The sequence below is a fragment of the Hippichthys cyanospilos genome, chromosome 10 (genome assembly GCF_059441005.1).
Source record: "Hippichthys cyanospilos isolate Australia breed blue-spotted pipefish chromosome 10, RoL_Hcya_1.0, whole genome shotgun sequence".
NCBI lineage: Eukaryota > Metazoa > Chordata > Actinopteri > Syngnathiformes > Syngnathidae > Hippichthys > Hippichthys cyanospilos.
Window position 1 is genome coordinate 1,248,487 of NC_142378.1, and position 17,243 is coordinate 1,265,729.

At 40.2% G+C, this 17,243-nt stretch overlaps 4 protein-coding genes and 1 long non-coding RNA gene across 6 annotated transcripts in view; 3 read left to right on the top strand and 2 right to left on the bottom strand.

Annotated features, from left to right (window-relative positions):
* Window positions 1–244: 244 nt before the first annotated feature.
* On the top strand, window positions 245–2,701 carry LOC148416489 (uncharacterized). The gene is made up of 2 exons (XM_088426224.1): window positions 245–1,318; window positions 1,421–2,701. Exons 1-2 carry the CDS (start codon window positions 288–290, stop codon window positions 2,157–2,159), a joined length of 1,770 nt encoding a protein of 589 aa, XP_088282350.1. The 5' UTR covers window positions 245–287; the 3' UTR covers window positions 2,160–2,701.
* A 255-nt stretch (window positions 2,702–2,956) lies between these two features.
* On the bottom strand, window positions 2,957–9,657 carry dcun1d4 (DCN1, defective in cullin neddylation 1, domain containing 4 (S. cerevisiae)). Of its 2 annotated transcripts, none has more exons than XM_088426419.1 (11): window positions 9,509–9,657; window positions 8,244–8,314; window positions 8,120–8,159; window positions 7,502–7,589; window positions 7,276–7,355; window positions 7,133–7,203; window positions 6,876–6,967; window positions 6,688–6,796; window positions 6,272–6,376; window positions 5,827–5,929; window positions 2,957–4,381 (listed from the first exon to the last, which is right to left on the bottom strand). In XM_088426419.1, exons 1-11 carry the CDS (start codon window positions 9,525–9,527, stop codon window positions 4,326–4,328), a joined length of 834 nt encoding a protein of 277 aa, XP_088282545.1. In that variant the 5' UTR covers window positions 9,528–9,657; the 3' UTR covers window positions 2,957–4,325. The 2 variants fall into 2 exon arrangements, with proteins under 2 accessions (XP_088282545.1, XP_088282546.1); XM_088426420.1 differs by having other exon boundaries at window positions 9,382–9,528.
* A 1,314-nt stretch (window positions 9,658–10,971) lies between these two features.
* Window positions 10,972–13,203, top strand: ociad2 (OCIA domain containing 2). The gene is made up of 5 exons (XM_088426536.1): window positions 10,972–11,061; window positions 11,882–11,966; window positions 12,673–12,726; window positions 12,830–12,877; window positions 12,963–13,203. The coding sequence occupies exons 1-5, from the start codon at window positions 11,008–11,010 to the stop codon at window positions 13,148–13,150; spliced, it is 429 nt and encodes a 142-aa protein (XP_088282662.1). The 5' UTR covers window positions 10,972–11,007; the 3' UTR covers window positions 13,151–13,203.
* On the bottom strand, window positions 12,406–14,188 carry LOC148416492 (uncharacterized). Its single transcript, XR_015867057.1, has 3 exons — window positions 13,846–14,188; window positions 13,012–13,092; window positions 12,406–12,718 (listed from the first exon to the last, which is right to left on the bottom strand). It is a non-coding gene; the product is annotated as an uncharacterized LOC148416492 (long non-coding RNA).
* The window catches only part of fryl (furry homolog, like), a 71,178-nt gene continuing 68,046 nt past the window's right edge, over window positions 14,112–17,243 (top strand). The window contains exon 1 of the mRNA XM_088426534.1: window positions 14,112–14,269. The gene's annotated coding sequence lies outside the window, so the exon portion shown is untranslated. The remainder of the gene's footprint in view (window positions 14,270–17,243) is intronic.

Consider the following 17,243-nt stretch of genomic DNA (forward strand, 5'->3'; position numbering starts at 1 on the left):
GTATTAGACGTAATCTTCGACTCAAAAGGCGGCTGGACATAAAAGCACAATTGCCGCCTCCTGTTAAGACGTCTACTAGCGATAGCATGATAGCACTAAGCCATGTTGAGCCTGCTGGTGAAACATCATGGCCTCTAGTGGACCTTGCCAGAGGTAACCGTGTTAGATGGCGCTTGGACATTAAAAAAATACCTGCTGATCTGTCACACGGTGACAAACAAGAGCAAATAGTGGAAGAAAATCAACCGAGCAGTTCAGACGAACAGGACAATGCTAATGCTAATATTATGGAGACACTGACGCTGCCGAGGGTAAATCTGGGTGTCAGCAGACGTTTAGATATCGGAACACCATCTTCTCAACAGCAACTTGCTCCTGATGTTATTTCTACTGAGGCTTGGCATTCAAAATCAAACGACCTCGCAAGTGACAGTGGTGAAAGAAACAGAAATGGAAAAGCTTCACCAAAGTTGGTAGACAAGAGTTCGGTTAAATCGCCTGTGATAACCATCCCTCAGAGTCCCAAAAGAGATCCTGAGATCAGATTAGAAAAATATACCATTGTTCCAGAGACTGGTGAGGACGAACCCCGTAACGCGACTACGGAGATAAACCCAGAGCTCCAGTCGCGGTGGGCCAACATGCATCTCGGGTTCTCCCGCTTCCGAAAGCGTCTTGAAATCACGTCACATGCACATGAAACACCAGTGGTGTCGCTCAGTGAAAGTGACACTGGCGCAACGAACCAAAAACAAACTGTAGATGGCCGGCAAGAACTCAAAGATACAGAGTCACCTCTAAGCGCTGTGCAAGTTTATGAAAACATCGTCAAACCAGCAGAGGATCCCACAAGTGAAGGAAAGTCAAGACTAATAGGTATGCCGCATATAAAGAGGTACTTGGATATAAAGGCTCCTGCTACTCTAAAACAACATCTAGATTCATCTAGCAGCAGTGAGAATGACGTAGAATTTACAAAATATTCTCAATGGAAAGGAGAGTCTCATGATCTCAGTCTTTCTTTTCCTTCTACCACCTGGACTGCGGAGACCCAAATGACAACGGAAAAGTCGCAAGGTACCACTGTGCCAGAGCACTCTTCCTCCAGCAACAGCGAAGATGAGCCAGGTGAGGTAGAAGAAGCCAGAGAGATGATGGAAATTGCGAGAAAGTCGGATACATCAGACAGCGAATCACCAATACGATACACACGTGTGATATTGAAAGCTTCGTCTCTACCAAATGATATACCCACCAAAGATAAAAACACAGATGTAACGACTACGCTGCATGGTTCCTCCTTTAGCACCAGATACCAACTCCCATCTCTTGCCTCGAAAAATATTCCTAATCTAAGATCTGGGGGTGACTTGTCCCCTTCCCGGGACAAACATGGTTCCTCCTATATTGTTAGATACCCGTTACCCTATAGTTCAAAATACCAGAACCCATCTTTGGCCCCAAAGACCATTGCTGACCCAGGCTCTGTGGATCATTCTCTCCCCAACAGGGATCCATCAGGTATGAACATGACGACCACACAAAGTAACTCCTCCTACAGTACCAGATATCAGATTCCATCACTTTCCCCGAGACCCTTTAGGAACTCATCATCTGAGATTCAATGGACAGGACTGAAGACCCGCCTCTCTGATCTCTCCAAACTTCCAGACACAAGCCTACAGTCTCCAAATGAAGGAGTCCAAAGTACTCCAGCTGGGTCCTTTACCCAGACGGTAGTGCAAGAAAGCAACCCCATCACAAGACCTCTTCATTTGAGTAGCGGAACCTTGTCGTCATTCACCACAAGCGAGCTACGGAAGGATGCATCAGAAAAGAGAGAACGAAGAGGACTTAGCGCCCTGAAAGCCATGTCATCCGAGAGAGAAACATGGGACAGAGAGGATGAAAAAGTGAACTCCTTCCAACCAAGTGGTGCTTCTGGGACTTTCAATCGAGACATGTCAGAAGTCCTCGTTCCTTACACCTCAGCAAGCACAGCAGAAGACCTTCCTTATGACATCCCCCAATACAGGACACATGCGCTTCCACTTCGGGAGATTCCGCCACCTGTTCCGACAACTCCGCTGCCAGATGAGACTGTGGAGTTAATGGTGGATTCTGAAACTTCTCATACGGCAGCCATTAGTCAGGTTTAAATCAGAAGAATATTTGACATACTTTTGAGTGAAGCAGTCTTCCGGGTGCAAAGCTGTTAGCTGGATCATTGTCAAGACACATTTTAATTTACGTTATCCATGACCGACTGCTTGACCTTGAGGTGGGTCATAGAATTTATGGTGTGATTAATTTATATGTATGTTTTGCCATTTTGTAAACTTTGGTCCAAGGGTGCAATCAATTCTTGGATATTGGTGTGAGCATAAATGTATATATTTTGACCTTATATTGGCAAATCATTAAGTTTTAATATACATCAACATTAAGTTAACCATTTCAGTTTTGACATTTTGGGCAAGTTCAAGGGCCTATACATTTGAGCTTAAAAGGGAGTTTTTCCAAAGTTATCCCCAATTTTAGAGTGAATGTTTAACTAGCTTTTAGGCCAATACAAAATAAAATAAGCAAAACATAAGCCTGTTAATCATTGCTTGGGTGTTATTGATTATTAAGATATTTGACTTATAAGCTTCCTTTAAGTGTCCAATTTCACCCAATTGGTAGAAAATTAGCAATTGAATCCAAAATATGCCAATGAAATGGTACAGGCAGAATGTATTGATTTTCCACAAGATAAATCATGTGTTGCTTGGGAACCACTGTACTATATCAATATGTTCAATCCAGTCTTGTTTTGATATATATAACTATCTGGGTACTCTTACCTTAAGTAAACTTTTACTTATCTACACTCATGTCTGCATTATTCTTGTACTCATTGTTCTATAGCATGTGTGATATTTTTTTGAAAATAAAATGCTCCCAACAAACCAAGTGGAGTTAAGTTAATAAACCCTTTTTTTTATTTATGTTTATAGACATTGGTTATAGTGAAAACCGACATATAGACACTTAGTTTTACATACATATATACAACTGGGACAAGCACGTTCACCTTCCTGCATTGTCACAAGAGAATACGAGAACATGAATTAAATCTGTACATAACCGTGTGTTGTCTATTTCACATACAGTGAAACCAGAGGTGGTGTCGTGTGTGTGTGTGTGTGTGTGTTTGTGCAAGCTAACAGATGCACTGCCAATAAATAAACAAAAATGCACGCTAGGTTTTTTTTTTTTTTTTCATGTGGCTTCAATGGGGTGAACGCTTGTCCCACCATGAGGTTACACGTATGTTTTTTTTTTCCAGGTCTTAACAACAACGCTACACAATCATGAGTTCCCGCCGAAAAGCCAAAAGATGAACATGATAGTGATTTTCAAAAAAAAAAAAAGCACAAAAAACATTTGCACACATTCCTGTACAAAGAAAAAATGGCTCTGTCGGGATCTGCATGCAATTATTAAAATCATTTGGACGAGTCAGCGTCACAGCACAGCCAAAGACAAAAGTGTGTAGACCAAAAAAAAAATATATCGCTATTACGCAGTTCCGACCTGTCCCACATTCTTGTAGGTGGCGCTAGAAATGCTGGTTCCAACACTGGAGAGGAGGGAAAGGATGGGGGGGATGGGGTGTGCTACCTGAAACTAACAGACTAAAAAGGAAGACTGAACCACACGCTGGGGACGACAAAAAAAAAAAAAAAAAAAAAAAAAAAAGAGCGGGTTTGGTGTCAAATACCCTCTCAACCTTTATACAACATATGTACATTTGTCATCTACGTGTGTGGTAAAGTTTGAGGCACAGCTAAGTGGACGCATCCATTGGCCCGGTGCGGGGACCAACTAACGCTAAAAGGGGGGCCTCTAGACCAGCCCGAATGGAATTAGCAGCAATGCGGTTTTGTTTGGCGCTTAAAAAAACAAAAAAAAAAGGGGAAAAACGACTGGCACTAATCAAGTAAACAGCACAGGCAGCCGAAACCCGCCATGGGAATCCACCATGTGACTTATTATCTAAATGTGCTCACCTTTAAGACTCTGACCCCTTTGCTTTCTCCCACCAACAATACTTTCTCAGTTTCCAAGTGGAAAGAGGTAAAAGGAGAGCTTGGGCTAAGCCTGGCTAGCTCGCCGACTTTATCGGATCTAAGCGCGCACCCAACTTCCCGCGACCCACCCCCACCCGCGCCTGTTTTTTGTTTTTACTTGTTTTCACATCGTTGATTCTCGTCGTTGCGGTCGTCACAGTATTCTTGATGCTCACAATTTTTTGTTTTTTTTGATTTTTGCATTTGCAGCTAGGACATATGTCTTTCTTTGTACCATTCCACAAATTCATCCAACAAGACGGGCCCTGGCGGGAAGAAAGGAAGAAACATTTTAGTGTTGCGGTTGTGTTGGGCTTAAACATGCTCAAATCTACGTAACAATTGCTTAATTTATATAGTTTAATAGTTTTTAGGAACTTGCAACAGTAATAGGACTTAAATATGTGGACCAAAAATACTCTTTTTTTTCTGAAAGTACATTATTAGCGATGAAGTCCTCCAATAATATGTGTACCTGGTTAAAAAATTAATTGCCTTGAATGCCGGTTCACTAGTACACGTAAAAAATTTACAAAAAAGTCAAGCAAATCACAGCAACAATTGTTAATGCTCAGTGTGACAGTAAAACAGGACGGAAACGCTGTAAAAAGGCCGACTTTAAAATAAACCTTAGTTTACCAAATATTATATGAACATGGATGCCTTGGTACGCTCTTATTTTATTGTTCCCAGCAGCACGTCGTGGCAAAACAGCTTGACTGGTTTCCGACTCTTTATACAAACAATACGTTGTTCTGAAATGATGTTCAATCGCCAATTCAGGGTGCTAACGAACAAATTAATGATGCTGAAACGGACACACGCCACAATTGTTTACCGGTGGCTCGGGCGCTGTTATGGCTGCATAAATTAGCTGCTAGCTAGCAACACTCAAGCGCTCCATATCGGCGGAGAGATCGATGTACATGACTCGGCGCACTTTGTTGTTCACAGCACAACAAGCCATGCTGAATCAAATGTGCTTTTTAGATGAAAAATTCATTTCAGACAGAATTATTGGCTAGAGAGGAGAAATGTGCTTATTTTAAATTTAAAATGTATGTTAAATCTTGTCTGTAAATATTTTAAGTTGTATGCCAATGACAACTAATGATAATTACTGTATTTTTTTTTTAACATGCCTGCATGTTTAGCACCAACGGATTTATAGAAAATGGATGAATGGACCGATTTTTTTTTCCCTGCAGAAAACTGCAGTTCAAACTCATTGTCAATACTTGCATAGCATCTTCTTCCCTTTATTCAGTCGATTATTTTCGTTAACATATAACATTACACATACAGTAATTAGTACATAGAACGTTAAACATTTAAAAATCTAAAAGACATTTCGCAACATTTTATAAAAGATCTTATGACATATATACATTTTATATTTTTAACACTGTTTTCAAAACTCTTTGAGCACAGTCATTGACTCAGATATTTTCAGCTCTATTTCATAGTTGTTCCATAAATTAACATCTTGAAGAGATGCACAAATGGCTTGTCTCTCTTTACCTATATTTTCATACAGTAATTACTACAGAAGAGTATACGGTAGAAACATACTTTTTTTATGATTGAAGAATAGAATGTTTCGTATGCTACCAGCCAAATATGCATAAAATATGCATAGATATGCATGCAAAGGCATGTGTGAAATCATCTATCTTATGATCTGATCTGATTCAATGCAAAGCTGACTTACAGGCTCCGTCCTCATCGTAGTTGCTGAGGTCCAAGTTGATTGTCCGGCTGAACTCCAACACGTTGCACCATTGGTCTTTGTTGACCACTTTATACTTAGATTGCTGGGGAATCAAACAGTACCAAAATTGCATCAGAATCATCGCTTCTCTCCTGTAAATGGTCACAAGGTTTACACCAATTATTTTTTATGACTAAAAATGGCATAACATCAACGTACATGGAATTCTCACACGCGACATAAAACAGTCAGTATTAATCTTGGTTGATGCTGGACGTGAGAATGCTCCACACAGAAACCTGGCATGCGGAATCCCGTCGGCACACATTTTGCAGCCTTGTTTCAAAAAATTTGAAACAAAGCAGCACACACAAAAAAAAGTCCATTCATACAACAATTGACCCTTAAAACAGGTCGTTTCCATTATTTTTTCTGCCATCCTTACCTCTAGAAATTGATTGAAGACTGGAAAGAGGGGCCACGTCTTTCCCAAAAGAAGCCCCAGCATGCACTTGGCTGTGTTCAAGTCCAAACTCCTCTGATCCTTCTCCTGCCAAAGCAAACGTAAAAACACTAACATCCTGAAAACAAACGTTCAGTCACCCTGACACATAATGGAGTTTAAACAAACAGTTGCCTCCCCAAAAATCACCATATTGATTAGTATAAAAACTATGATTCATCACCAAGGCCAGAAGATGGTGGCAAAACACTACTTTTTTCCCCAATGAACTCCTCAATTCACTTCAACTTTGCTCCATAGGACCAAAAAGGCAAAAGATGGTTCCAAAGCACCACTTTTACTCCCACATCTCTATTACAAAAATCTACACGCAGTAATTTCACTTTTTGCAGACCTACCCGGGCAAAGTCAAAGGCGTATCGGTAAATGAGCTTAAAGCTGGTACTGTCGTTGAGGACGGACCTCAGGAAGTCCAGCGAGTTTCTCAGCCTCTCCGTGGAGTCGCACCTGGGAAGAGCACACGAGTCACTCAGGCAGAAGAGCACACCACTTCACCTCTCGCAAAACAATTGGGTCGTGTACGTACTGTAGCGAGCCCATGCCCCTCAGCCACTCTTGCAGCGTGAAGTAGCCCATGCTCTGAGCGTCCAGCTTCCATGCCAGCACCAGCATCACCACCTTCGGTACCAAAAAAAAGTAAACATTTAGTTAAAGCTGCTTTAGATTCAACTGCATCAACCTATGATGGAAAATAGCGGCGTCTCTTAACATATGAAACATTTTTCCTCAAATTGATTAATTGAAGAGCCAACACTGCACAGTCACCAAACTTCTTCATCTTACATTCTCCGGTTCCACGCCGATGTCTTCACAGAACTTCTCCATGCCCTCCGGACCCACCACGTCATCGCAGCCTATCGAGAGAGGAGTGTTACACATCTCATGACCAAAACAATGTGATTTCAATCAATAAAATACTGGCGCACCCGCATATTCATAGAACCATTCAAGGCATCTTTTATTGGAAAAGGTTTCCTCCTCGCGGATAAGTGGAGAGTCAAGTTTTCTAAAAGGGCACAAGTAATGAAGAAGAGTTACTTGACTAACAATTGAAAACAAGAAAAAAAAATGCTATTCGCCCCTTAGCGTTTTGTGGAATTATTTTAGAGGAACCTCTTGTGGACGAGCACGAGAAAAATAAATTAACCCTACCTGTCCTGACGACTTTTCTTTGCTGACAAGTCATCTCCAGCGGTGGGTCTCCTCTTTTTCCTCGGAGGCATGGCTCTGGAGCAACAAGCTAAAGAAAATAATGATTATTAGAAATTTAAAAACATGAAAAAATCAATACAAATGTATTTTTTGGTCAAAGATTTTTATTGTTATCCAATGTTTTTATTAAAAAAAAAATTCTTTTAAATTGATGAGCAAATATTTCTGTTTAATGTATTATTTTTTAGAGAGTAACAGAACTTGTATAAGTTGTACATTTTAAACACTAAAACCTTATTCTACGAGAATAAACATATTTGGAGAAAAATATTTATCAAACATTATAATCTTACGAATCTAATATGATATATTTTTAAGAAATGCTGTGTTAAAATTGTGAATAAAATTGCAACTTTTCAAGATTTAAGTTTTACGAGAATAAAGATGAACACCACTTGAGATTAAAAATATATATACCAAGAATAAGGCTGTGTTTTGGGCAAAAAGACTTGCATGTTTGTGTTTTAAACAGCACATTTTAAACCGTTTAAAAAATATACATGGAAGGGGGGGGGGGGTCTTTCTCCTTTCAGAAGTGAAAGAAATTGCAGCTATTACCTGACGTGTGGCTCTCCTGTCCAACGTCTTCCGCGAGGTTCTGCCAGAAGAGATTCCAAACGCTTTTAATCCAAAAAAATATACGCTTCAGAAACAAACACAACATGTGTTCGTATGCATTTACCAGCCTGTGCAATGTGTGGTGGATCTTATGGATGCTGGCCAGCGTAGTCAAGTGAGAATTCAGCTGAAAATCTGTCCAAAGAAATAATAATAAAAGACACGAGGTACGGTTATTATAATAATTGTGGACATGGAAATCAAGTCAAGTACGAGGGGACACGAAGATGCACGAGGACGACGTCACTACATCGTCAAAAGTCCTGAGCCCGTCCGTCGGCTAACGCTAGCGGTGTCAATAGATGTTCACGGCTTAGCTTTAGAGTACCACGGCGTGATGTTTCAACACGAAACAACGGGGCGGACTCTTGACGTGACTAAAAAATGTGTTAATTTGTTTTCCGGTAACTCTTCAAATGCCGGTCGAACGCGGTCGTTAAAGGCGACGCGGCTGGGCTAGCGTTAGCTTGCGCACCAAAAATAGCACTGTAACTTACGCGGAGTTTACAAAGTATAGCAGAGCTTGGGATTTGTAGTCAATTTCCGCACGAGTTCCGATGACGGCACGACTCGAACACAGCCTTGAAGAACTACAATTCCCAAAGATCTCAACAAGCCTAGCGATTCTTTCAAAGCCATCTGCCCCCCCACCACTAACATTCAACCCGACTGATTTACATGACTTTTTTTTTTTTTTTACATTGTAAAATCAACACAGGCTGAACACGAAACGCGAGTATGTTAATTGCATCAATGTTAATTTGGTTGGCTTACTAAACGCGATGAGCGGGTCAAATCGAAGATGTTAACTCAACTGCGTCACAAATTTTCACTCTCTTAAAAATCTACACACGCATTTGACCCATTTACACGTTCGTTGCATCGTAAACTAAACCCCCCAGGCAGAAATTCTTTGTTCATCTGTCACCGAAGAATTAAAATATGGAAAAAGGTCGCAACGAAAGCAGAAAAGGAAGAAACTAAAGCTTCGCATTCCGGGGAGAAAAAAACCCCCACATCGTTCGTGATCGAAGAAGTCGGCCGTCATGGGTGTAAAATGTACATTCAAAAAAATTTCATCCCCCCCAAAAAAGTGTTGTCGATTTGGAACTGGGATTCCATTTAGACCCTGTACACGTCCTTTGTTGTCGCACCGGCAAATACAAAGAGACCCACGCAAAAAAGCATAAAATTAATCGAACCCCGCAGAGCTGGCGAAATCCGGAAACACCGTCGAGTCAAGCGGGTTTCTATTCATGTTCAGAACGAGTCCTGTTCACCCTAAACGGCAGTAGCTGAGCAAAAGAGCCGATATCGGCTTCTACTTACTGGCTGCATCAGAGTGCATCTTTATGAAACATACAACTGTCTGTGGCAAGTCCGCAGACCGGCCAATGGGCGGAGCAGGCTGACGTTAAGCCGCGCCTCGCGGACGATAACTGGAACCGGGTCCGCGCAACTTCCGCCTCTGCTCTTATTCCATTGCCCACTCAAACTGTCTTGTCAAAAAAGCCTAGCCAATGACATATCTAAAAATGCCCATGTGATTGGTCACTAATGTCAAATAGGCGTGGTCAACCGGTCCGCGACTCTTCCGCCTACTGCACTATCTGATTGGTTACTCGTTTTGTCTCGTCCAAAAAAATCGCTCATACCCCGCCCATACGATAAGATGACTGAATAAGAGAATAGGTGTGTACCATCGTTAATTATCTTTCAAATCATTTCACATTTTTACGGCACAAGAATGTGATTTTTTTAAGTCATATAATATAATAAAATATTGAAAAATCAAATTAAAAGTGTTCATGATAAAACGTGAAAACTTATTCTATGCCCCTTCAGCTTTCCCTTTCGATTGGCTACTCAAGGTGACAAATATGATTGGTCGATACAGTCACGTGACGGCCACCCACCTTGAAAGAGGGTTAGTTCGAGGTGTGTACGCGAGGATTCTACAAGCGTCTTTGTCTTCTTGTCTCCCCTTATTCCACACTGTATGCTCAAATAAAGTATTATGAACAAAAATAAACATGTGTTTTCAAATGTAAACCGGACTACATTATATTAGGTGATAGGTGCAGTGATGGCAATGCACAAGCGAGATTCATTGTTAGGCTTTGAAAGCAGCACAAGGTTCAAATTCTATGAAGGTGCTTTTCATTTACCAGTAAAATACTTAAGTCAGGCTTATTTAGTTTTGGTTAGGTAGTAAGTTCAACATTACTCCCTCATAAAGCATTTAAGTTGAAGTCTTGTAATTTCTGACATGTGAGCCTTCAATAACTTGTTCTTAACCTTCTGATGTAAAAGGAAAGACAATCCTTTACCATAAACATAGTTGATCGTCATCTTGATGGGCCAAACGTAGCACTAGTAAAAAAACATTTTCATAAGAAATTAATACGCTTAATAATTATCCTACTAGTAAGAACAAAGTGCAGTAGTGCATGGACCTTTGTATGGAAAGCCTTGAGATACACTTCATGCACAAATTATGATAAGCTACATCAGGGTTTGAATAAAAACAAACAAACACAAAAAAAAACAATCATTTGAATATGAAATATCCTGTAGAGATCACTGTCTTAGAAATAGCTTGGGTATTACCAGTTGGCTCAAAGTGGCACAAGTAGCAAAGAAAATACCCAAAAAAAACTCCAGTTCTTCCACTATTGCACTGTATTGTTTTACTGTTTGCAAATAGCTTTCCACACCCTACAGGTGTGTTTTCTGAATTGGGGCGTTGCTAACAGCAATGCAAGGAGGAGTATTATGAGAGGGAGGGTTGCGACACAGCTGCATTCAGGAAACTAAACTGCTCCAGCATGAGTACTGAAGCGAGCGAGAAGAAAGAAAATGTGAGCAATGACAAGTGGGAGGTGAGATTTTAATGCTTTTGTTGGCTTCTGCAAAACGGTAATGACAATCTACAATATGACGAGCCTTCTGTTGTGCGCGCCGTCAAGATTCAAGATTTTTACTGTCCAATGTATCGTATTATTATACCACACAATGAAATACTTATTCTGTTCACTTCCCCGGGTAGCTGACTACATTCCATAGTTGAGGAATCAATTAAATAGCAATAAAATAATAGCAATAAATAGCAATAAAATAACAAACAGAAACAATGGTGCTAATGATATAGTGCAAAATATCATATAGTGCAAAATATTATTTATTCATGCAGTAAGAGGCAGATTAGTGCCTGAGGGATTTGTTGAGAATCCAGATGGCTTGTGGGTAGAAGCTGTTTGCCAGCCTGGCAGTCCTGGCCCTCAGGCTACACCTGATGGCAGCAGTTCAAACAGATCATTTTGTGGGTATGTCTTGTCCTTGACGATGAAAAGAATAACAAGAAAATACATGGAAGCAGTGGTCACCGCACAATAAGATGCAACATTGTTGTTGTTTTTTAATTATAAAGAAAATATGCCCGTCTTTCCATTACGTGTTAGCAATAAGATACCTTTATGGCACAATGCGGTTGGGTTAGAAGGTTTAATTCACTTTGATTTATGTTTATTTTGAGGGCAAAATTCAACTGCGAATGGCATTAAACAGCTTGTTCACAATGTGCCAAACACCACTCACACTAATAAACAATTATCTCTCTGATATCATATCAGGCCCGTGAACTACTTGCGTGGTCTACCAAGTGACTTCTGCTGTTAAATGTTCTGCTCTGTATCCCTTCAGTGCCCCCTCTCTGAAGGACACATCCACAGGGAAGACGTAAGGAAGGTGTGGAAAGAATGCCAAGACCAAAGCTTCTGGTATAGAGGTAAGTCGCCAACATACACACATATGCACACACACACAAAGGCATGGATTCCACAAGCAGAACTACATGGAAACGCTGGGGCCCAGCTCGTCCATCAAGACTGCATTCAAGCTCATGTTTACATTCTTTTGGAGGGAGGCCTCTGGAAACACAACCATATGAGGACAACAGCACGTAATAGCTTAAGCTACAGTGAAAGTTACCAATGCCATGCAAAAAAAAAAAATATATATATATATATATCTTTCTGAAAAATGGTGATGAACTGCCGATGGTTTCCAAAAGCAACAGAAAAAAATTAAAGATAATTCTAAAGAAAGTTCCACATCACTTATTTTACATCAAATAAACAATTTATTTAATAATATAAATGCAGAGTAAATATGCAATTAAAATAACCATTAGTGTAGTGTAGTGTACAATATGCAAAATCTGGAGATTTCTTAAAATCATTTATTGATAAAGCTAAAAACTTTGATTTTAATTGTATAGTAGGATTTTGCTGATATGTCTTCCGTTCTGTTGAAGCATTGTTGCAATGTTTTAAAGAGGCCTCAATTTAGTAAGCGTTCTCCTGGAATACAAATTGTCAGTCTCTCATGTCTCATTGACATTGAACTATAATGTCATATGCTTTGCATGGTGAGATTTTACTGTCCACAAAAGTTTTGAATGTAACTGAATCTTTGTTTTTGTTTTTCTTTAGCTCTTCCGCTGTCCGTGAGTAGCATGGCTGTCACCGGGGCTCTCATCTACAATGGTTAAAAAATATATAGAATTAAAAAAACAAAAAACGCACACACAGTCAAAGACTAGTTGTTACAATCTCAAAGCATTCACTAATTTGTCGTATTTCCATGCAGGTATTTGGAAAAAGTCCAAGCGGTTTGGTCCCTTTCCAAAACTAGCAGGTGGGGAATGTCACTCCTGTTCTATATGTTTAGATATAGCACTTTTTTTTTTTAAGGATGTGAATCAAGATGATTTGACTTTCAGTTGCTGGAATCCTTGGCTATGCCGTGGGGAAAGCATCTTATATCAGCACCTGTCGTCACAAGTTCCAAGAGCTTGGGATGGATCCCCCGTTTGGGCCCTGGTCTGGCCGCTTCAACCATTCACACACGTCCTGTCAACATGTGTGTGAAGAGTGTAAGAAAAAAATTCAGGCTGTGCCAACAGAATAAATATGCCATGCTGGGATGTCTGACAAAGAATTGAAACTTCCTTTTAATACCATCTGATTTTCTCTAACTATGAGGTCGCATTAAAAAATAAACAGCACTTGCAGTGCCACTAGAGGACGTTATTGGACTTCCTTTCCACAAATACCGTTACGTACAGCATCCTTTCAATAGTTACGTTGTAGTCTTTGGTGGTGTATGAAATATTTTTAAAATGATACATTACAGTAAGTCGATGGACAAATATAAATGATCTACTTTTTATTTAGTTTATTTTACCATTGCTAAACAAAATTTCATGTAAGTAACTAAAAATAAGCTGTTAAGTTTTTACAGATACTGTTTTATTTATGATTGCTTTTGTGATACATCAAAAGTAATGAAAACACGTTTTAACGAATCGGATCTTTTTTAAACACGCACTCTTTCGTTCGTTAGCAAAATTTATGCTACGGACAATTTGTCATTGATTGTTTTTAATTGTTTTATTTGAGATATTCTTAAATCATTATTATTTTGTTAATCATACGCATCTTTATCTGTAGTTGCTCAAACGATGGCGAGGCTACGCCTGTGGGTTACCACATTGAAAACTACACTTTAAACAACGTGTGTGACGTTTTCTTTCCACGCAATAGTTGGGGTGTCTTCCTTTTATGGTATTTCATGTCCTTGATGAATTATCTGGATTTATTTACCAACGCAAACGGCCGTTCTGGAGTATCTCCGGCACAAAATATCACCAAAGCGAGCAACCCCCTAGGAATGTCACCCGCACGGCACCGTCCAATCAGGTGTACGCTTTTGTTTGATCGACATCTAATTTGTTCCTGTGGGAAGCCGGATTTGAAGTAGGCGTACTGTAGTGCAGCCAATCAAAATATTGAAAGGCGGGGCGAAGTGACCACAGGCTGCTCTGACAGAGGGAGCACTTTCAACACCGAAGCAGATTGAGGAGAAAAAAAAACCCCAAATCACACCACTACGCAAATCCTTCCAATGGAAGAGGGCCAGAACGTTGGAGCTTGTTCGGCGAATGAAGTGTGCGAGCCAGTCGCATAGCGCAACTATAACGGGGCAGCGACGGACAGAGAAAGAAAAGACACAGAGGGGAACAAAGTTGTAAGTACCGTTGTTGTTGTTGTGTCGAATACTGTCCTAAAAAAACGAAGAACGCGGTGGTCATTTCGTATCCTGATGTTGTCGGCAACGTTACCGCACGCTAACTTTATCGTTCGCTTGGACTCGGGGGTGCGGGGTGTTAAAACGCAGCCTAAAAACATGCCAAACGAGGAGTTAAAAGTGTCCAATAGTCCACATTAGTTCCTTTTTCTAAGGTTAGCACCGCAGCCTTTCCCGGTGTGTTAAAACATTCACTTCAAACTTGGCTTGTTGTGGCTAACTAGCATCTCTCTTTACATTAGCCCTTAATACACGAGCTAAAAGAGCTGCAGGGAGGAGGATGTTGCTCTAAGTCGTTTAACCACCGGAGCCGCTATAAAGTCATCTTCAGATTTAGAATATATAAACCAGATTTAGAATAGTTAAACGCATCACTCAAACATGCAAGTCGAATGTCTGTAACAAAGGAAAAACAAGCTTAACGTGACATATGTGCTTGGTGGAGGTCACTTCTTTCTCTCTCTTTTTTTTTTGAATTTTGTTTTTAAGATGGCGTGTTTTGTTGAGACTTAACTCAACATGTCCAGCTCTGATGGAGCAGAGATTGACCTCAGGACTTTCTCAGCTTCACTTGTCATAATGCAGCATTTGTTTTGCCTAGTGTATTTATGGAAAGGCATTTGAGCCTTTATTCCAATATTTTTGAGATCCATCTTCAAGACTTATGTCTAATATGCTGCAGGGCACAGTAGTCAAATCACTAGTTTTTACAAGTAAGATACTATTATGACCATATATGGCCATATTGAACAAGAACTAAAAAGTATTTCGATATTGTCCAAACGTTTTTTGACTACTTTCACACCCAAACACATTTAAAGTGTTTTTAGACACAAGTGACCCGTGTTTTTTAAGTTACGATCTAATGTTCCGACATTTTATTTATTTTTGCTTTGACTTTGAGCAAAAATGTTAGCATAAAAGTGCTGTATTGGGGCAGTAAACCCAACTATTTTCATAAAACTCAGCAGTTCATCTCATAGTGACGAATGGAAAAAAAAAAAAACTTCAAAATGTCACACAGTTGAAGTTTATAGTTAAGTTCAATGACAGTGACAATTCCACATTGTGCACCGTATTACTCTGAGTACAAGTTGTACTCTCTTATAAGTCGACCCCTCCTTTTTTACTTAAATTTGGGTGAACTTTACAAAAACACAAGCCAAAGTCCCAAAAGTTATCAACACTATCTGACACCCCAAATAGCTCCTCCAATTGAACTCCCAGAAGTCCTCTTATATCTCCTCGTCAGTTGTTCAAACATCCTCATTGCTCTTCCACGAGTAGTCATCTCCAGACCCGTCACGTTTGTTTGTTTGTCTTTGGAGATGATTTGTTGATCATCTTACTTGGGATATTATCCCAGGCTTTCTTTACCAAAGTGACAACCGTTGTGAGATCAGAGCCGGGAAAGTTGCCCTTCGCTGCCCCCCCACCCCCCCAACCCACCCCCCACCCGCCGACATCCATGCTGGCTTGTTCAAGCATATGTTCAAGGGCTGAACGAGACAAGTCAAGCCGTCCTTTCATTTTCATAACGCGTCAAAGTCCACCAAAAAATGATCCACGCAGCCCCGTTCTTTACAGCAAAGGCGGCGCTTGACCAAAGTAAATTTTTGCGATGTTCTGTGCAAACACTCTAAAACAGACGCATACCATATTGAAGTAGAGGTATATAAAATAATTTTACGCCTTTTAAATGACAGACTATTATTATTTCACATTCGGATTAATGTTATTAAGACATTGATATGTGGAAAAAATTGGTCCGTTATGCTGTTATGAGTTGACCCTCCGACTTATTGGGGTTGAAAATTAAGGAAAAAAACGTGACTTTTAATCTGAGAATTACGGTAGTTAAAATACATTTACAATAACTTCTACCTGATTTGCTACTTTCCTAACAGCTAAGCTTTGGCGTCCGCTAGAGGTATCTCAGTGTATTACCGAAAGAGCGCTAAAGTGTTTTGAGAGCTGTGAAACTTTCGAGTGGTATCTCTAGGTGTGTTTTCTTCAGCAGCTGCAGAAAATAGATCATGCAACATCATGCGTTTTATTCCCGGCACGTCAGCTGAAAAAAATGCCTCACTATTAACAAGGCGCATTCATGTAAAACATTAAAAAAAAAGAGAGATTTGCTGATACCTCCGGAACCCACGTTAAGATCTGACACCCCCCCTGAAGTGCCCTCTTGTACCCCCAAGGTATACATGTACACCCCATTTGACAACCAATGTTTTAAGCATTGAATATAACACCTTTACAAAATTCCGCTAAACAAGTGTAGAATGAACATAAGTCAGTAAGTCTTTAATGATTATCAGAGATGGAATTGCCTTGAAAGAGTGTGTTTGGTTTAATCCGGTGAGACATTAACGGCATTGAGGCGCATAAGGTTGAAACATTGAGCTCTGAGAAATTTCCAGACAGTGAGCAACCACCCCTTCCAAACTGGCCCGCATGGATTAACAGCCAAGTCAGCACAGTAGACAGTGAAAAAAAAAACTCCCGAAAGGCTTAAAATGTTCATGTAAAATCAAAACACACACATTTTTTGGCCCCTCCGCCATTTTCTATGCGTCGTCCACCTTTCTAATTAGTGACCTCCTGCTCATGCTTCTGCTGACGGTAGCCTTGCACTGCGGAAAGTGCGTTGACGCACAGGACTGAGCAAATATTTGGGCTGATGAAGGCCCTTTAGCACCTGCTCCATTGGCCCATCACCGCTCATTCAGCGTACCGGTCACCTGTTTCAATAAGAGTGGCAGCTTTTCATCTGCTATTTTCTTTTTAAATGTCACTTTGCAGCAAATTAATTGCAGAAAAACTAGACTATGTCCCGTGTTTGCCTTTAACCAAAAATAGCGGTACCAACCTGACTAGCACGTTTAATTATTTACATGATCAAGCAAAT